At 36.2% G+C, this 21,876-nt stretch overlaps 1 protein-coding gene across 10 annotated transcripts in view; it reads right to left on the bottom strand.

Annotated features, from left to right (window-relative positions):
• ZDBF2 (zinc finger DBF-type containing 2) overlaps positions 1 to 21,876 on the bottom strand; it is a 103,343-nt gene that overhangs the window by 61,053 nt on the left and 20,414 nt on the right. For 9 of the 10 annotated variants that reach the window (XR_011968856.1, XR_011968857.1, XM_072617368.1 and 6 more), the window contains exons 3-9: positions 18,628 to 18,753; positions 18,500 to 18,536; positions 17,752 to 17,838; positions 11,570 to 11,621; positions 10,530 to 10,581; positions 8,913 to 9,018; positions 7,135 to 7,262 (exon numbers count right to left, since the gene is read on the bottom strand). Coding sequence is in view for 8 of the 10 variants with exons in the window: in XM_072617368.1 (XP_072473469.1) it covers positions 7,135 to 7,262; positions 8,913 to 9,018; positions 10,530 to 10,581; positions 11,570 to 11,621; positions 17,752 to 17,838; positions 18,500 to 18,536; positions 18,628 to 18,674 (509 nt within the window). In the remaining 2 variants the exon portion in view is untranslated. Of the gene's footprint in view, positions 1 to 7,134; positions 7,263 to 8,912; positions 9,019 to 10,529; positions 10,582 to 11,569; positions 11,622 to 17,751; positions 17,839 to 18,499; positions 18,537 to 18,627; positions 18,754 to 21,876 lie in introns of those variants that run through there. The other variant, XM_072617375.1, reaches the window with a different exon arrangement.

Here is a 21,876-nt window from a genome sequence, read left to right as displayed (position 1 = left end):
ATTTACAATTTCTTGAAATACTGTGTCCAAGTTTTATATTTTAGTTTTCTTGATCATGATTTTCAGGTAGTCAAAAGATTCTTGGATTATCTCTCCCTTCATTGGTTTTCCAGGTCAGTTGTTTTAAATTATATTCCTTACAATTTCTTCTTGTTTTTTCAATATTTTGATTTTAATACTTCTTACTATCCAATGAATGACATTTTTTCTGTTTGGTCATTATTAATTTTCACAGCATTGAATTCTTGGGAATGGTTTCCCACCATCCATTGTAAGGTAATCAATTTTCCTCACTAGTCTTTCCTCCATAGTTATTCCATTTTATGCACCAACACTTCCTTCACTTTGGTTGGTACATAAAATATTTTTGTTTTTCTGTTTGCAGATGATTGTGCACTCAATGCAGCCTCTGAAGCTGAGATGCAACAAAGTATTGATCAATTCTCTGCTGCCTGTGCTCATTTTGGCCTAATAATTAACACCAAGAAAACAATGGTGCTCCATCAGCCACCACCACACCATCCATATGTGGAACCATCGGTTAACAACAAAGGGAGAAGTTTTGAATGCTGTGGATAAGTTCACTTACCTTGGTAGCATACTTTCCAGGGGTGTACACATTGACAATGACATTGATTGCCAGAGCCAGCTCAGTGTCTGGGAGGCTCCAAAGAAAAGTTTGGGGGAGAAGAGGTATTAGACTGACTACCAAACTGAAGGTCTACAGAGCTATGGTGCTGACCTCATTGTTGCATGCCTGTGAAACAAGGACAGTCTACCAGCACCATGCCAGGAAACTGAATCACTTCCATATGAACTGTCTTAGGAAGAATCTGAGGATCACCAGGCAGGATAAGGTATCAGACAATGAAGTCCTTGCTCAAGCTGAACTGCCAAGCATTCAAACTATGCTTCAGAGAGCTCAACTGCAATGCGCTGGTCATGTTGTTCAAATGCAAAATGTTTGCTTGCCAAAAAGACTATTTTGTGGAGAACTCACATGGGGAAGGCGATCACATGGTGACCAGAAGAAACGATACAAGGACACTCAAGAACTTTGGATTTGATGGTGGGACATGGGAGACACTGGCACGACTGCTCAGCATGGCATGCCCACATCAGAAAGGGTGCTGTGCTCTATGAGCAAAACAAAATTAAGATAGCACAAAGTAAACATAGGATGTGCAAACCTGGAGTACCCTCCCCAAAAATTCATACAGACTATCTGTGCCCAACCTGTGGTAGAGCATTCCAAGCTCATATTGGTCTGATCAGCCACAGTCGGACACACTGAAATTTCACTTTATCACGATGATGTAATTTTTGGTACTCTTCGAGAACAAAGGACAACAACCATTCCATTTTGTATCTCATTTAATTTCTTACAGGTACTCCTGTATTCCTCACAGCCAGAATGTTCTTTTCTCTGAACTTCTACTTGGAATTACTGTGGCTTCACATTCTTTTTTCTGAGTTTAGGCCTTAAAGATCTTTTAGTGGAGTGTATTTCTTCACTGTACTTGTAATTTTCTTTGATTTGTTCATATTACCAGTGTTAAGTGTCTGGATTGGGAGTTTTGTGCTTGAATCAAATTCTGCTCATGTACTCTTACATGGCGTAAGCAGATCCAACTTGGTCATATGCGTAGTTGTTAAGACTAAGTCCCACCTTCTAAAGAGATTCTTTGTCCTTGTCACCTGCTATGACTAGGGCAGAGTTTTCCTGGATGCTGGATGGGGTCACTCTTCTACTATTGCAGGGACTCTGGAGCTTCCCAACTAGCAGGGCCCCTCTCTTGCTACTCCCCTTGATGGGAATCCAGGGGCAACTTGTGCTGGCCTTTATTCAAGAAATCTCACCTGTATCATGGGTCTCTGGAGCTGCCTTGCACCAGGTACTATTTAAGGTTTTTCTACTGTGGAAAGGTTCTGGGATCACCCTGTGTATAGAATGTTCATCAATAAAGTCTCTACATCACTCACTACATGACTGATCCACCTTTCTGGCCACAGCCACCATTTATGCTGTATCTTACATGCAATTCTTAGTTGTTAATGTGTTGTGGCTTGTCTTCTCCATTTTTTGTTCCAGCATTTAACTACTTCTTTATAAGTTATTCAGCATGGTTTTAAATGCAAAAACCTAGAGGAAAAAATGGAAGTCTGAAAAGAGCTTCTATTTCAAGACAAGAAGAGCTTCAGGCCCATCTTGGGGTGCCTAATAAACAAATGAATTAATATGCCTACACACACACGCACGCATGCACACACGCACACACATCTATCTCTGCACACATGCACACACTTTACCTACAAAACCAAAGCCCTAAGAGGGCATATGAATGTAAGAATGGAATGTTTTATTTACTTTTTCATCCTAAAGTGGCTCTCAATCTGTTCTTGTGGTCCTGAAATCACAGCTCTTCTTAAACTTCAACTTTTCCCTCTAGAGTTTTAAAATAAAGAACATACCGAACAATCAAAAAGGGCAAAAACAAGATGCATATAAACTAAACAAGCTGCAACTTATTCATGAAGGTGAGAAGTGTACAGGTATATGTATGAATACACACGCACACATAAAAAAATACATATACATACATACATGCAAAGAGCGAGCACCTTAGTTAAGATTTATTTTTTCCTCTTTGCCACTTGGGAGAATATGGTCAGACCTTTGCTTTAGGAAAACCACTCTGATCTGAGAGGAGGCTAAACTTGAGAGGTGAAAGACCTGAGTCCAGAAGACCAATTAGAAGACTACCACAATTGTCAAGGAAAAGGTGATAAAAGCCACCTGTAGGAAGGCAGTGGATGTGAGCAGAGAGAAGAGGATGTATATAAGAAATGTTGTGTAGGTAGAAACAACACAATCTGACAACAAAATGGATCTGGGAGGTCCTATATCAATGAAAAAATCCTAATACTAGTTCAAAACACACACGCCCAGAGCCAAATACAAAGAGCCGAATCCTCTGTTCCCACTGAATATTCCCCAGTTATCTTTTGTTCATGATGAACTTTGTACACCTAACACCAAAGGGGCCTTATCTCTTCACAAAAGTTATGGGTCCAAACATAAGGTAGCCATCTGGAAAATACTCCCTATTGTCACATGGTAACGGGCAGATAACAAGGATTCCTTAGAGAATCAATCCCAAGATCCATGAAAACAAATAATTACTATAACGTGAAAGACTTCTTCATAGACTGGTCTCCCAGCTACTGTCATTTATATCAGAGGTGTCGAACACCCAGAGCAGGAACAAGATTAAAATGTAACTGAGAAATATTTAACAAAATAATTTTTTAAATTATAAACTATAGATAGTGTGATAGTATTAATATCTTTTTCTACATCAATATACAGCAGTAGCCTCCATTTCTACCTGAGTCTGACAGCACTGGTATTAATACAATAGCGAGATCAGAAAGTAAGTCCCAAGTCAGACACTGAAAGCCTGGAAGGCCATATGCCCCCAACTGGAAGCATTAAACAGATATGTTCCTATACCTTCACTACACAACAATATCCTTCCCGTAAATTTGGGTTCAGAATGATTAACTTTGAGTACATGTGTTACATTTTATTTTCTGGTATGGCTCCTACTTAATAAAATCACTATTTAGAAAGTATTTGATGCTAAATCACAAGAAATACAAAAAACAGGAGAGCTTGACTGATCAACTCCTTGCTTCCAATAAATCCCCTAAAGTCCTCCCGGTTCAGATGTGTTGAATAACTTATACGATAATGTTCTGCCATAGGAGGTCAAATCTTTTTATAACAAACAAGAAGAAATCAGTATCTTGAATTCTATTTATCTCTCAGGTAAATGAGTGGCTGCAAAGATGAAATCTGATGTAGAAAATAGTTTGTTACAATCTACATTTCTTTCTCAAGCTTCCATCAAGGATGGTCTTGATGTGTCCTGAGATTATTCTCATAAAAATTTTATAGATGTAAAAAAATTGGTATACTAGACAAGTTATTGATTTTTTTTATTCATCCTTTTTCATTAATAGGTTCAAATTTTTTCCAAGTCTTCTCCTTCATACCCTTTAACAAGGGACCTCTCAACATTATTCAGATTGTGCAACTTCCACTATGTGCTTCTTCTTTCTACCTTTGCTCTAATCCAGGCTGTCTGTATGTTCTCTTCAATGACATCGCTATTTCCTCAATCAACATGCCAGGGCTATGATGCTAGGATCCAAATGTGGTAGCTTCATTATCACTTAGGGTAAAGCGTTTCTATGAAAACACTTACAAATCTCTTCCAATTTTCATGTTTTCTATTCTCCTATTTTCAACCCTAGGAATACTCTGCTCTCATCAAGCTTTCTATCAATTAGTTTCCCCTTTACTGCTTTTCTCACTGAGAAAACATTACCTGTAAACTTCCATACCACCCTCCTCTACTAGATTTTACAAATGAGTTTATATTCTGAACTGGCATTGTCCTTGGCTTTCATATCTCTCAGCAATGAAATCAGACTTCGATGCACAGGAGGTTTCTAGGCTCTTTGGATCTCATCTGAGCAACAGGTTTACCCTTGTTCAACTTCCTTAAGAAATAATGATAGTTCGGGTAATTTATGTCCTTTAATTCAATTTCCATTTATTTTCCATTACATTACTTTGTTTAAATAAATCAGATTAAAATTATTTTACTTGTACACCGTATCTTTTCATTGCTATTTTTTGTTAAGCAAGCAGCAAGCACTCATTAAACACCTACTATGTGCCAGGTACTATGCTAAAAGAACTGGGTTTACAAAACGAGGCGAAAGTAGTCCATGCCATCAAGAACCTTGTACTCTAACAGGAGAGAGAACATCTAAACAGGTAAGTGAATACAAGAAACACGCTGAGCATGCTTCCATCACTATCAAATTGATTTTTGGTACACAGTGCTGGATTTAGCAAGGATCTGGGTTCATACCTAAGTGATATGTTATTTGATCTCTCTGGGCTTCAGTTTCATCACCTATTAAATGAAGGGAACTGCCTGACAGCTCTCCATTTATGTTCCTATGAAATAAGCTGTCTGACTACACAAAGGCAACTGATTTGGAGAAGACTCTCACATCAGTTACTAATCATGTGCTACTGGTTAAAATACAATTAATTTCACTTTAATACTACTGTTGCTTAACAAATTTTTATGATGTTATTTGGTGCTTGCTTCCCAATCTTTTGTCGAAGAAAATATTCATGACAAATAGGTGTGAGTCTCCTGTAACAGTTTGGCATCTTTTTATTATTATTTTTATTATTATTCTTGAACCAAATTTTGCACCTTTCTTCTCTGCCCATCTTTGTAGCTGAAGTCTCTGAGTGCTAAGTGTATACTGATTTGATTTGAAAGACCTTGCTGTGTTCTCCACAGAATTTTTCTAATTTCTCATTCTCTACCACAGATGCTGATGTATAAATAAGCTGCTGTTATTTTCATAGGAGACTTTTGCAAATGTTTATCACAAGCACCAAAATAACAAAACAACCAATACATCCCATGAAATCTTTTTGTTATTATTATCTTTGGATGCATGTTTCAACCAACTCTTCCAACTTCTTTATTTGCCACTCTAAGGAAAACCTGTGAGCCTTCCTTCCACATAATGGCAATTTCCTTTTGTCTTCTGTTTCCATTTACAATAAGAATGTCAAAATTCAGATCCTGAAGGATACACACTGGCATACAACAAATAAGCTAACAGAATGAATAAAACTTGCCAAAAGCAAAGAATATGATTCAGTGTCTCTCAAGTTATCACTTTAAAAGTTTCTAGTAAGTGGGCTTAAAAATATCTTCACATTGACATGTGGATGTAGAATGTGCCAAAAGACTGTCCCAACTAGGTTCTACATGGTTCATAAAGATATTTCTATAGAATTCTCTTTTCACCGTAATACTATGTTCCAAGGACCCATTTTGAAAAATTCTTCTGATACTTCCATGTCATAGCTAATTTTGGGTAGACCCTAACCCTAACCCTAGCCCTAAATGCCTTTTCAGCCATATTTTCTGTAGTTTAAATGTGCCAAACTCACTACAAGTTTGATTTTCTGCATTCTAACATTCTAACATGTTTCTGTTATCTATTCTATCACCTATTATATGCAGCACACATTCAATATCTACATATTCTAACGTGTGATTTCATCTACCCAGGTCCTCCTCCATTGTGTTAAATGATTACGTTTTTCTTTAGTATTTCTTTAATCATCATCTCTGAAACTTTTGATACTAAGATTCTATTAGCTCAGCCAGGACAGTCCTCAGACACACTCACACACCATCCAGCACGAGGACTATGGCCAAAAGCTTCTCACTTGGTAGGACCTAGCAGACTTTGTGCCTCAAGAACACAAGATGACTCTAAACCACAAAGCACAAACAGAGCAGACTTCTGTTTATCCTATCCTTTGGCAAAAGAAAACAACCAAAAAGAAGTCGTCCAAGATAATGACTATAATATAACCACCTAGTTCAGAAACATATTTATCTACTTATCTAAAGCTTACACTATGTTGCTTACACACCATGCTAGGTAACACACGGAACAAAAAGATGATGACAATCACTGACACGGAGGAGCTTACATAAAATGTCAGAGAAAAGACCAACTCTCTTTAATGGTCCTTTCTGTCAGTTTTTCTATTATTACAAAATTTAACAATGCCTTTGGACCTATCTTTATCATTCTTTTTCACTAACTTTCCAGTTATTAATATTTTAGAAGCTTGTTCCAATGCATTATTTCTTTCTGCTGAATCCTATATTGACAGTGAATGATGATGTTCTTATGATAACACAATTGTTTCCATTGAGATGTAGTGAGACATCATCCTTTACAATCACTGAGCTAAGGCTTTCTTTAGGAAAAAGCAAGAGAAGAAACCAAGTCAAAATAAGTGAAATTTCTTATTTTTAAAATCCTGAAATCATTACCAAAGAAATTTTCCACTCAAACTTTTCATTTTAACCTTTGTTATTTGATCCAAAAATTCACCTTTAGAGTTGTATTCCACTAAAACATTTCACATTTTTATCTACCATGATGTGGGCTATAAGCAATGCACTATTAATATCTTCCTTTACCCCTCCCACAACTACCCTGTTTTACCTGTTATCATAATAATGATATGGGTGATACTGCATGACATCATGAAGAAAACGATCCAAAAGGCTATTGGTACCCAGCCGATATCTACAGTACGTGGCAAAGTATCTGTGTTGGGGGCTGATTATATGCTGCAAATAAAGAGACTGGGTATTATTCAAAGGGAGGAACAAATGATACAAAAACGAATTCATGAAAAAGGTTGAGGTTCAATTCTATTCAAACCAACAAACATTTACCGAGTGCTAATTAACTGTGAGGTACTGAAGAAAAAAATTCCCAGTTTTAAAATAAAAGATGCTAGAAAAAGTGAGTGGTTGTTTTTAAATTCTACTCTCTCCTTGAATTTCTCACACTGTGGAGCATTTCTAGGCACTCTGTACTTTCTGCCTTGTCTTACATTCACTGCTATACATCTCTTATTCTCCCTATTAGAGTGCAAATACACACAATTTAGAGCTAGAAGCCTGAGAAATCATCAGGTCTAACCTGCTAATTTGATAGGTGCAAGTGAAATCCACCAAGGTAAAGTAACCCACCCTAGGTACCCCCCCACAGAAGCAGCTGAGTCACCTCTAAATCAAGCACTTCTTTCAAATCCAATGCTTTTCCCAAGAGACCAACCTCCTCAATCACAAGGATTATGTCTGATTTCTTTGTACTCCTAAACCTGGAACACACTTTGGTCTAGCTCAGGGGTGGAGAACTTATGGCCTTGAGATCACATGAGGCCTTCTAGGTCCTCAAGAGTGTGACCCTTTGACTGAACCCAAACTTCACAAAACAAATGCCCTTAATAAACAGATTCATTCTGTAAAACTTGGACTCAGTCAAAAGGCTGAGGAAGGACCTAGAAGGTCACATGTGGCCTGAAGGTTGCAGGTTCCCCACCCCTGGGCTAGCTAAAGGGGCTAATAAATAAATGTTTGCTGGATTGAACTGAATTCATTACATAACATAAAGGCTCAGTTACTTTTAATTATCTTCGGCAATATGACAAGACTAAAGACAAGACTGAGCTATGTTTAAGTCACATTAACAATACTAAAAAACTCAACTGTCTCATAAACAGGTAGCTCATATATACTTACGGACCTCCCTCTATTTTTTGCAGAGGCAGAGAACTAAGAACATTGAAATATTGCAATAGAATAGCACAAATTGTCAAGACTCAGTTGATGTGTTAGTTTTGATAGAGTTTTTTGTTTCTTAATTTTTTGTTAGTGTGTATATATATGTATATATATATTAGGATAACAAAGAATAAAAGTGATACAAAAATTTTATGAATTTAAAATTAAAAAAGAAATGTATTATGTTTTGGTTTGTTTTATGATTTCTCCCATTCATTTTAATTCTTCTATGCAACATGACTAAGATGTACAACCTATATAAAACTGTATGCCGTCTCTGGGAGGGAGTGGGGGAGGTTAAGGGGAAGGTAGAGAGAGAGGGGAAAAAAATCTAAGATATATGGAAGTGATTGTAGAACACTGAAAACAAAATAAAATAATTAAAAAAATTAAAAGAGAAAGAATTTCATTACAACATTTAACCTTACATCTTACATTTAACTTCACACATCTTTTAACCTGAAGAAAACCTTTCAAGTATATGTCCCAAAGAGAATGGAAAAAACTTTAACTTTAAAAACCTGAATTTTATTTCTAAAGACAGAGATTCTAAAACACTGCTATTGTCAACAAGACTTGAATTAAGAAAAAACATGGGTTAAAAGTAAGTTTATATAATGCCCTGCAAAATTATTAGGCAGCTCTCACCTGTTCAAGGTTAACATAGTGCACATGGCAACAGTTACAATACCCTTGTCGGTTCTGCATGATGGATCTGCTAAAACCAGCTATCTCGTGGCTCGGAACTCTTAAACTAAAATGAAGAGATATGAATAGCATCACAACACCAATAAGAAATTTACTAAGTATTTGTTACATTAATTTGCTTTAATGGGGGGTAGGGGAGAAGAGGAGGGGGAAAGGAAAAAAAGGGAAGCTAAGAAGGGAGGCAAATGGAAATAGTCTTTTTTAAAATTCAAAGAAATCGTATCAGTGGACAGAACTTTACTCTGAATACTACATTCCTACTCACATGGTAGAATGTGCTGTATCTGGTAAGGCTACAACAGGCTATGTAGCCGATCTTTGAGAACTGCAATGAATGCTGGAAAATGAAGATTTTCCAAAGAATTTTCCAGCATTTGGGAAAAGTAAAGATTAGATTTATAATAATTTCTTGAGAGCTAGTCATCTTTATTATTAGAGTTTGACTCTGTGGGAATAATCAGTCTTTTAAGAATAATAACTCTTCTAGGGTACTAGAATACCAATATAGTTTACCTTGCCTTATAGCATAGCATGTACCTAGAACTTGCCATTTTAATATCTGCAATACATTTCTACTTTAGCAAAGTTCCTTTGCTTTTTAATTAAATATTCAAATAGAGGATAAATATACTACAATGACAAATGAACACTATAAATGGGATATTCTTAACAACTCATTCCTACAACCTATTTTAAACATCCACATGCTACATGATCTTCTCAAATCAGCTCAGAAATAAAGAAGACAAATGTCTAAAGATTTTTATAATTAGAGGAGGAGGGAGAGGTAGACCTATGTCATTACCTTAGGGAATTCCTTCCATCAATCCAGACAGGAAACTCACCCATAGCTTACAATCCCCCAGAGTTATCTGGAATGCTAACAGGTTATATAACCTGTCTCAGTTGCCCAATACTTATGTGTTCATAGCAGATCTTCCAGACACTGATGGTGGTCTTCATTCCCTATGCCACACTAGTGGAACTTGAAATTAATTTAATATTTGAAATTTTAGATAAATTTACTCAGATTAACAAAAAATAATAATATATGGGTATGTTTTTTAAGCTGATGCTTTCACGTCTTCTGGAAATAAAAAATATAGTTTTGATAAATCTACTACAGTAATCTCTACTACAGATCACTATAGTAATCTCTCAAAAATATTTGATACTTTGTATTCTGTGATATTATTCAAAGAATTTCCTAAGATTCAGAGGCAGAATGGCCTTTAGAAAATATCTTAATCCAAATCCCTACATTTTCCTGGTGAGGAAACTGTGGCCAAGGAAGGTGATGGCTTCCCCATGTTTAAATCACTGCACTGAGAAGACACCTGGTTTTCCACTAGCTTCTCTTAATACTGAAAGTATTATTATGTGCTCCTACAATTTGGGTCATTATAATTACATCAGAATAAATAGGCCATTATCCTACAAATGAAAAGAGTTTTATCATTAAAATCAATTATATACCAAGATATAAAAGCTTTAAATGGTCAACTGCTTATATGCTTTAGGCTAAAACATCCATTTCTACCCCTGGAATGAACTTACCTGATATTTCTTTCTCTCCCCTGAGAGCCTTCAATGGCCTGCCTTCCTATGCCTACAAGAAAAATTAATAAAGCATACTGTGGAAATAAGAAGATGAAAGAAATGATCTGCAAGTTTATCCTTCTCTGTACCGCCTTACTACCATTAACTAAATGAAAACTACAATGCAAAACCCCTCATATAGTTTTATTTTAACAAGAACAATCATAGACATAATCACAGACATAAAATCACTAGACTTCAAACCTAGCTTTAAATCTGTCCCATTAAAAAATAAGTATTTTTAAATGCAATGAGAATCTTGAAGATGAGTGCAATTTTACAGAAAAGTCTCCGAAGTCTATAAAATTTTCCAAGTCTACCTCAAAAAAGTAAGTCTTCCTCAAAATAACCTTTTAATAATTACATTTAATAATATGGAAATTTTTTACAATTTTCCGCACCATGACACCAATGATTACACATAAAATGCCTGTGAACAAAACCAGACCTGAAAATAAAACTATTACAGACTGTAATTTCTATTTTATTAATAATATTCTTAAATATTACAATTCTTACATATGCTTAACTGCTCAAAATAGACTTTTAATGAAAGAAATAACAAAACTGTTCTTCAAACTAGGGCTTAAGCATTGAATGTGCAATTTTTAGGTATAATCTATGGGAATTTAAATGGCAAGTAAAATTCATTAGAGATACTAACAGCAGCACAAATATGCAAAAAAGTAATAATGAGATATCTGTCACTCCTATGCACTACCGCAGGCAGTAGCAGGTAGCTGAAGGAGATACAGAGATGAACAGAGGTTTTAGCCCAAAGAGCCAAACAAGATTCTTATGGAGCAGTAAACTCTACCATTTGGAGGCCAAACAAATACTGAAATACCTGTCAAATTAATCAGTGCCAACTGCTAGAGAAGGTTTTTACTAACAACTTATGCTTACGCTAACATGGATGCATAGGTTGAGTGCATCTACCTAGTTTTATAGGACTCCACTGGTACTGAGTAGTTTAATAAAATTAACCAATACTTTACCTTGTATAGAAGAAGCAGAGGCTGCCTCAGCAGTTTTAATCCTGTTAGACACCTATGAATTAAAAAGAAACAATGAAGAATCCTGGAAGAGTACCTTGGAGTAAGTACCCCCTCAGTCTGCTCTTCAGCAGACTTCAACACTGACTATGAGTGCTATCACTGACCAGTGAGGGACTATCAGGACTTTCATTTCAAGCAGACCCAACGCTATCTCCAGTAGTAAAGACAAAGTCTCGCCGTCAGACAATATTTCAAATCAGACAATATTAGGGAGGATTATTTTTCTTTTTTTTTGGGGGGGGGGGGAGGATTATTTTTCAACAAAAAGTACTTCATCAACTTCTCCCTGAGTCTCACAACATAACTTCATCAGAAGAATCTGGGTCTGGTTAAGGAAGCTTGAGCCATCAAACTCATTATCAAAACCTAAAACTTTAGGGAGGAAACAATAGTCACCAAACATACAACATAAGCTATATACAGCACAGCTCTTAACTAGGATAAGAAAAGGGGACAAACAATATGGGAATCTGTTTTACTTAACTATTCTTATTTGTTATTAGGACTTTGTTTCTCTTTTTTCTGGGGTGGGGGAAAGTAGGGGGGGAAATGCTTAATAAATGAACAAATTAAATGTAATTAAAAATTAAAATACAGAGGCAAAGGAAAACTTACATAAACTGACAAAGTGAAATAAAGTATAACCAGAAAATAACAGAGCAAAAAAAAAAAAAAAACTCAACACTGAGTAATTTTAATGGCCATATTTGGTCCTGAAAAAGAGATATCCTATTCTGTTCAAAAGAGGGAGACTATGGGTGTAGAACACTGAACAGAATATGCAGCTAGACTCTACTGATGTGCTGGTTAGTTCCACTGAATTGCTTTTTTTTTCTCTAATGCTTTTCATTATTTGCACAAGTAATAATCAAGTCAGCATAAAACGCTAAATCATGTTAAGTTTAAAAAAAAAAAAAAGAGGCAAAGAATAGTAAACTCAAAAGAATCTTCAAGACCAGAAGGAAGAAATAAATTATCTGAACACCAAATACTGATTTCATTAGCAGTAAGGAATTTCCAATGTGAGAATTCCTTCTACCCCTACAGATAAAGATTATAATTCATGCCTGAGGCACATGTAAGTTAAGTGAGGGACAAGCAGCTGCTAACTCCTGAGGAATAATTTGAACTCAGGTCTTCTTTAATCCAAAGCCAGTGAACTTTCCTCTAGGAAAAGAAACCTAACCCTAATGCCATCTAAGAAAGAAAGAATTTTTCTCTACAAAATAAACCAAAATCTTGGATACTGTGAGAATGATCAGTCTGTTTTCCATTACTGACATTAACAAGAGTATAAAGAGAGAGAATAACATCTTATTTGTCCTTCCTATAAAACACTATAGGCAATGGCAGGCAGCTTGAGAAGCAACTATGGTCCTTAGCCTAAATGCATAACAACTTTTAGAAGGCAGTTTAATCAATCAATCAAATACTTTATTAAGCACCTGTCAAACATGTAAGTCAGTGTGCTAGGTAATAGGGATACAAAGAAAAGAAAATGAAACCATCCCTGGCCTCAAATAGTTTATATTCTATTGCGAGAGACAAGTACATGTATGCAAGCATATATGAAATATATAGAAAAGAGGTAAAGAAAAAGAATGTGTTTTAACTGATAAAATTTTAAAGGAAAAAACCAAAATGGTCTAAGTTCAATTTAAGTAAGGCCTTGAATACAAAATTTAAGAATTCAGATTTTATCCTATAGGCAATAAAGAGAAACTTTTCAAATAAGGCATTTTAAGTAGTATTATAGAAAGATTCCTTGGCATTAGTGCTCTCCTGATTCAATGGAATAATTCCTCCAAATCACATCTTATTATTTAGCATAATAAAATGCTCAATTATTCACCTTCCAGAAGTCTAACTCTCTGAAGCAGGCAAAACTACAATTAACTCATACATCAGTGAAAATCTGGCATTGCTTTTCAGCCCAAAAGGTGAGAGCCATCTGTGGTTTTAGTTGCAGAAATTAAGTCTGGCTTTAACGATTTTTAATGCTAATATTTTCTTTAAAAAAAATTAGACAAAAGAGAGAACAGAAGCAATGGGGGGCAGGATAGGATGGAGGGAAATATAGTTAGTCTCATACAACACGACTATTATGGAAGTCATTTGCAAACTACACAGATTTGGCCTATATTGAATTGCTTGCCTTCCAAAGGGAAGGGGTGGAGAGGGAGGGAGGAAAAGAAGTTGGAACTCAAAGTGTTAAGATCAACTGTCGAGTACTGTTCTTGCTACTAGGAAATAAGAAATACAGGTAAAGGGGTATAGAAAGTTATCTGGCCCTACAGGACAAAAGATAAGATGGGGACAAGGGAAGGGAGGGATGATAGAAGAGAGGGCAGATTGGTGATAGGGGCAATCAGAATGCTCGGTGTTTTGGGGTGGGGGGAGGGGACAAAAGGGGAGAAAATTTGGAACCCAAAATTTTGTGAAAATGAATGTTAAATAAATAAATAAATAAATAATCATAGAATATTAGAATTGCAAGAGATTTGAGATGCCTTCTAGTTCAACCATAACTGAACAAGAGACTGTTCTATAATATCTCCAACAAGAGATTATTCTGCCTCCCCAGAAGATTTGCAGTGAGGTTCTAAAAACTCATTTATTACCTCCAGAGGCAGGCTACTCCACTTCTGGACAGTTCTAATTGTTAGGGACTATTTGTTCCTCTGAGAATTTTATGCACTGTTCTTAGTTCTGGCCCCAGGAACCAAGCAGAACAAAGCTAATTCCTCTCCCAGTCAATCAATCAACAAGTATTTACATTAAGCATTAAGGTGTGACCCTGTGCATATTCCAAAATATGTCTTAAAACTACTTGAAGACAGCTATGCCAACGTGTACCTTCTTTGAAACTAATCATTTCCAGTTTGTCCAATTCCAAGATGGCAAGTTCTACAGTTTCTTCAACATCTTGATTGCTTGCCAACTTATAAATGTCCTCCTTAAAAACATGATGCCCCAAATGGAACAGCAGCTTCCAGATGTGGTCTAATTACAGCAGGGTAAAGAAAAATCTTGCTTGCAACTCTCAGCACAGTCGAAGATCAAAACAGCTTTTGTGGCTGCTCGACCACATTACTGATTTATCCTGAGATTGCAGTGTACGAAAATGCAGATTATCTCTATTTGAAGTGTGTTTCTATAGAGCCATACCTCCCTCATCATGTATTTGTAAAGCTGATTTCTAAATCCAAGTGTAGGACTTTACATTAATCTCTAACAAATTTTGCCTTATTGAATTTGGCTCATCATTCCAGCAAGCAAGTCAAATCTATCTTAGGTCCCAACTTTATAATTCAATGTGTTACTAAGTCTACTAAGCTTTTTATCATTCATAGATCTGATAAGCATGCCTTTATGCCTGAAACTAAGTCACGAACAACAAATGAATACAAAAGAACTAACAAGAAATCCCAAAGGCCTTCCACTAGAGGCGGCTTCCAAGTTAACATCAGCACCTTAAGGGGCAGCCACCCAAAAGTGCAATCATTTAATCATTTCCAAATTTAGCTAACTATATTATCTTCCCACCTTGTCAGCAACAACTCCTTCCTGAACAAGTGCTGTTAAATGAAAGAGTCAGAGGGAAGTAACATTTTATATGAATTTATTTAGGAATCTTATCCTTTTTTTTATCTTGTCACATATAAAGCTGTTTTTACTTGATTTAACAGTCCAAGAGTGTGTCCCTACAACCAACCACCCTGGGCCTAAATTTCTAGACTTGTCCCAGTTAGACTTAGACAATAACAAATGTAGTTAAATACCTTCTCTGAGGCTTATCAATCAGCAAGCTTTTATTTAAGTACTTTTTATGTGCTAGGCACGGTGGACATAAATATTTTTTAAAGATATAACAATCTCTGGAGTTATTTTATTCAAGGAGACAACTTGAACACATAGCAGAGACTAAAGGATCCTGACTTTCAGGTGGAATTTCTCCCCACTGTGCCAGACTGCCTTTCGCTATCTTCAATATACCTCTTTTCATCTAACTTGGTGAGTAAATACCCTCTGCAGGCACGGAGGTCTCTCAAGAACTTTTTTATTCCTCTTTCTTTCTTCACTGGAATCACTTCTGTTTAATCTTCAAAATAAAATTCCTATGTGTTTCACATTACTCCTGGACTAAATTCCCCCTAAAATTATAGTCTATGGAATTTTACCTCTCTTTTCTCAGAATAGGAAATCTCTTCTCCCACCACAATCTGGGGTCTGTATTCAGCTTTCCTCTCTGTTATCACGAGCTCTAAGATAAAGGAGTCAGCTCCTGCCAAGGGCTCCATCATCCATGTTAGTCATAATCAAGCCCAGAATAGCATTTCTCCTTGTCACTGCTTCTATCATTGGAAGACATAACTATCTCTCTAAGGAGAGACAAGACAGCCCCATGGTGAACTCAGAGATGAAAAATGCTCCACTTAGTTTAGCAAGAAGGTAATATGACAAAAGTGAGACAGTACAAGTTGAAGATGACAAGGCTAAATTTCTAACGCAAAACAATAACAAGTTTGAATCCTGCTAAGATATTTAGAACGACAATAAATACAATGGTTTTAATAAGAACAACAACTTATAAAGCCCATATTTGATAATAAATTTTGTAGAAAGGCTGAAGATAATAGGGAGTCACTAGAGCTGACTGCATAGGGCAATGAAATGATCAGACTTTCACTTTAGGAAAATCATTTTGACAGACTGAGTGGAGAACTCAATTGGATTGGAAGATGGAGAGATTTAAGGCAAAGAGTTCAACCAAAAGGCTACTGAAATAGTCCAAATGTGAAGGACGGCCTACACCAGGGTGGTGGCAGTGTCAGAGGAAAGAAGGGAAAGACAGATGTTATGAGATTACAATCAAGAGGACTTGGCAACTGATTAGATATGAAGGGAGGCAAAGGGAACAGTCTAAGGAAAGGAAGATGATACCTAACTGGACGGATGATAAAATGAGAAAGAGGGAGGGGTAGAGGCGAAAGATAATGGGAACTGTTTTGAACATGTGGAGTTTAAGATGTCTTTAGGACATCCAGTTTGAGGTGTCTATAGCTAGAGACATGAGAGTAAAGGTAAGAGAGATAAAATAAGAGAGAGCTCTGAGAACCATCTTCATAAGGATGATAACAATGTATGGGAGGAATGGGAGGACAAGATCACCAAGTGATACTACACATGGAGAGGAGAGGGAAGGGGAGAGGAAGGGAGGAACTATAGACCTAACCCAGGGTTAGGTTAGCAAGCAAGATCTGGGTGAAGATACAGCAAGAGAGACTAGAAGGAGAAATCAGACAGGCAGGCAAATTAGGAGACAAAAACACAAAAACCTAGAGAGAAAAGAATATTAAGGAGAGGAGGATAATCAACAGTCTCAAAGGCTGCTGAGAGCTCAAGAAGAATAAAGATTGAGAAAAGGTATTAGATTGGGAAATTAAAGAGATCATGGGAAGCTTTGGAAAGAGGAGTTCCAGATGAATTATGAAGTCAGAAGTCAGTCTGCTTCTTGGGAGTTCAAAAGAGCCAGGAAAAGGAGATAGGATCAGACCAAGTCAGGGTTTTATAATGATGACAGAGACATGAATGTGTTTGTAGGCAGCAAAGAAGCAACAAGAAGAGACTGAAGATTATTGAGAAAACAGGAAAAGAAAGATCAAAAAGTATTCTAAAATGCAGTGAGTGCTAGGAAAGAAAGCCCCAGGATATAACCTAAAAGAGCAGATGGATGCTTTTTGCCAACTTTGTTGTATATTTTTCCTTTTTTAAAAAGGAAAATGAAAGGCATTTAATTAAATGAAAGTTGCTATCGAATATTATTATCTCCATGAGAGAAAAAACAATCTTCATTTAAGGTTCTCATCTTTATAATTTTACATTTTCCTAGTCTCAAATCTAAAATTCAACAAGTAGCTCCCATGTGCAATGCAATTTGCTGGGCCCTGGAGATAGAAAGATAAATAAGACACACTCCTAGCTTTCAAGACACTTAACTACCTAGTATCACAGGCTTTATAGCATCATAAAAGTGAAGCTGAATGTAAAGAGATCACCAGGTCCAATCCCAACATTTTGCAAATGAGGAAATGAAGGCCTAGAAAATTTAAATGACTTACCCAAGGCCATACAGTTTGTAAGTGCGAAAGCCAGGAATCAAATCCAGGTACTCTGACTAAACCCAGCGCTCTTGCCACAACATCACACTGGGATCAGAAAGGGACATAAATCACAAATTAATCAATCAACAAGCATTTTATTAAGCACATGCCAGGCACAGGAGCTACAAAAGATAAACCCCAAACTAGTCTCTATTCTCAAAGAGGTTACATATTGTCAGGGAAATCAGAATAACACTATGGAGAGGAATAGAAATGTTTTTTAATCACTACAGTCTAAAGTCAATTTCTCTTTGGAGCAAATACAAGAAAGTAAAACACCTGTGTTTATTATCTACCTAATAGTATTCACCAAAATTTTTCCTTTTTTTAAATAATGCTAAAACTTGAGACTTACTAGCAATGTTAAAATACCTATAAGAAAATTAAAGCTTGATAACTTTGTATCAAGTGAGACAATGAAAAATATATCAAAATATTCTAATCAAAAACAGGTTATTTTCATAAAAGATATCTTTAACTTTTTAAGGGAGCTGCTCCCTTAATCTAGCATTACTTTGAGGAGATGAGTTTTCCTGTAACTATGTAAAGCCAGAAAAGAAAAAGAAAACCTTAGATCACAAATCCATTCTAACTCAAACTGGAAAATAAAATGAATCCTCATGCATTTTTCATCTCTACATGAAAATTTCACATTTCATTTTTACATGCAAAACTGAAGAAGCAGTAAAGTGCCTACATTTCTTACCAGAGCATGATACAGTGCTGATATTTTCATCAATAACCTGTTGGAAAGATAAGGACAAAGGGCCCAAATTGCCAATTTAGTTTTATAAGTCTTAAATATAAACTAAAGGAAGATTACTAGACACTAACCTTGATAGTAGCCCTTTCCCCCACAAAATAAGACTATTCAAATACATCAAGACATTAGACTTCAAAGTTGCAGCCTTCTTCAGAAGCCTTAGGACATCAAGTCAGTACAAAATCTGGGAAGGAAACCTAAAAATGCAGAAAAACACAAGAGTTATTGTTTATGAACATTCTCTAGCAATAATTTTAAAAAGTTAAATTTCTTAAAACTGTCCTAACCATAAATCTCCTCTACATTCATGAAAAATTTATAAACAAGATATCTAATGATAATTTTTACGTAAAAGACAAATCAATAAATACTTACTAAATACTTACTATGTAAGCTATAATACCAAGGTATCATGGTGCCCTTGTCTTCAAAGGGTTTAATTGGGAAAGCAAGATATACAGCTAAATACCACATCTATCCACCTATTCAGAATCTAGCTTAACTGCAATCTCATACATTTAGGAAATGGCTAAGAATCAGGAAATAAGCAAAAGTACTCTGACCATCTACAGTGCAGTTATCCATTCATTCAATAAATTAGCATTTATTAAATGCCTACTGTGTAAAAATCACTAGGCTAGGCCCTGAAAGAAAAAGTTCAAGTAAGACATAAACCCTACCATCATAAAAGTAATTACAAATAACTACAATACACAGTATCAGAAGGTATAAGAGTGTTGCATACAAATGCTAAATAAATTAAATTCAGAGAGAACTTGACGCTAAGGCGAGCAATCAAATCTAACCATCATTAATTAAGCACATACTATATGACAGGCAGTGTAGGCACTGAAAGGTACAACACAAAAACGAACCAGTTCCTACACTCAAGGAATAGTCTATTGGGAAAGATGACATGTACATATATAAAGATACACAAAACAAATGCAAGGCAATTTGGGGAGAATCAAGTACGATTAGGAAAAACCTCACAAATGAGGTAACGTGAGCTGAGTTTTGAAGGAAACTAGGAGTTCTAAGAGACAGAAGAGAGTGCCTTTCAGGCACAAAGAACAACATGTACAAGGCAAATGGAACATTGTGTACGAGGAACTGCAAGACCAGTTGGGTGGACCACAGAGTGGGTGATAGAGAGGTGGATTCAAGGGCAGGTTGAGTTGTTTTAGACATGTTAAATCTGAGATGTCTACAGGATATTCAGTTCAAAATGTCCAATAAGTAGTTAGTGAGATGGAGCTAGAGTTCAGGAGAAAGCCTTAGCCTAGATATACAACTAGCTCATTTTTTTAACAGTCAGATTCCTAAGTCTTTTTTTTTCTTAGAGGGGGGAGGCAAGGCCTCAGGGGTTAAGTGACTTGCCCAAGGTCACACAGCTAGTGTCAAGTGTCTGAGGCCACATCTGAACTCAGGTCCTCCTGACTCCAGGGCCGGTGCTCTATTCACTGTGCCACCTCACTGTCCTGTCCCCAGTAGTCTTTTTGACTCCACTTATTTAGTTTAAATCTACTTGATTCTTAACTCTCTGCAATCTGGATTCGGACGCCACTACTCAAATGTAAACATTCTCCCCAACGATGCTGCCAAATCCAACAGACTTTGCTCAGGCTTCATTCTCTCTGACCTCCTGAATTTGTGACAGGTAGCCTAGTCTTGCCTCCGCTTTCACGATCCAGTCTGTGACCTCAAGGATCATAAACTCTTGAGCTTGACACTGAAAGCCTGACTCTTACCTACCTTTCCAGACTTATTTTAAATTATTTTCTTTCACACACTCAACATTCCAGCCAAACTAGCTTATTAACTTTTCCTAGAATTTAACATTTCATCTCCAATCTCTGTGCCTTTCCATGGGCTGTTGTAGTCCTTTTATAAAACAACATTCCCTTTTTACCTTTGCTCTCTTGGAATTCCAAGTCTCTTTTATTTTTTAGCCTAAAAAAAGGATATGTTTATTTTATGAGTTTAATAGTTGACACAGAAAATACTGCAAATATATTGTCTTTTAAAGAACTTTTCACTGCAATTCTGGACTTTAGACATGATGTCACATATCTGTTCACGTGCACTCAATTATCCCCTTAGATTGCTTTTTCATTTACTTAAAAAAAAAAAAGTTAAAAAACAACAAAATGACCAAAGTCACTTCAGTGATATGTTTTCTATTACCATTTCATAATTAAATAAAATGAATACTTAAGTTTTTTTAATCAGTTCATGATTTTAAAATATTCTATAACTTGTTAATTCTCATAGCTTTTCACAAAAGAAAATATTCAGAAAAGTTTAAAAAATGGTATTACAAATGATTGAAAGATAAAAACAAACTGGGCTTCAGTAGGAAATAAGACATTTTCATGGCCACAAATCTTTAATAGGCCAAACTTAAAAACCGTTCCTCCAAAAAAGATAAAATGCGTTCTTAAAAAAAAAAAAAAACAGCAGCAATTTCATATGCTACTATTTTTCTTTTAGTAACATAACTCGCAAAAAATTCATATCAAACGAATTCACAGTCAAATTTAAGTGCCTATTTGACCCAGGCACTTTCATCCTATCACCAGATATTTGTCCATCGGACACAGAGTCCCAGCAGGGTACAGAGCAGTTGAAGTCTTCTATAAGGGGATAAATCACAGTGGCATCTGTGATGATTCACCAACTTGTTTAAAAGGAAAAAAAACAAAAAGCAGGAGTTCAAACGTAATTGACACCACAGTATTAAGATTTTCTTCCAACAGATGCATTCTGAACATCGCCAACCTTCCAGAAATCCAGACCTTTTTCCAGGTATCTAGAAAGCCTCACATCTCCAACTGCCTAAAGGACATCTCAAACTGGATAATACTATAGAGCTCTCAAGCTCAATATGTTTAAAATTGAAATCATTATCTTTCTCCCCTCAACTCTCCCCTCCTTCTAACTTGCCTACTCCTGCCATGATCCTCCCAGTCAGGTAGATTCATAACATATGTGTCATCCTCAACTGATTTTCTCTTACTACCACCCCCAACTCCAAAGTCTGTTAATTTTATTTTCATAATATCTCTTACATATGCCCCTTTCTCCTGTGACACTGTCACCACCCTGGGTTCTGGTCCTCATCACCTCACCTTGAACTATTGCAATAGTCTGTTGGATGGTCTACCTACAACCAGTCTCTCCACTTCATTCACAATTCAGATGTCAAAGTGGGCTTCCTAAAAGCACTGCTTTATCTATCCTCCACCCTACACTCAAATTTCAGTGGCTCTCTGTTTTTTTCCCAAGTCAAATATAAAATCCTGTTTGGCATTCATCTC

This window comes from Notamacropus eugenii, chromosome 6 (genome assembly GCF_028372415.1).
Source record: "Notamacropus eugenii isolate mMacEug1 chromosome 6, mMacEug1.pri_v2, whole genome shotgun sequence".
Taxonomy (NCBI): domain Eukaryota; kingdom Metazoa; phylum Chordata; class Mammalia; order Diprotodontia; family Macropodidae; genus Notamacropus; species Notamacropus eugenii.
This window is presented reverse-complemented; position numbering and strand designations above follow the sequence as displayed.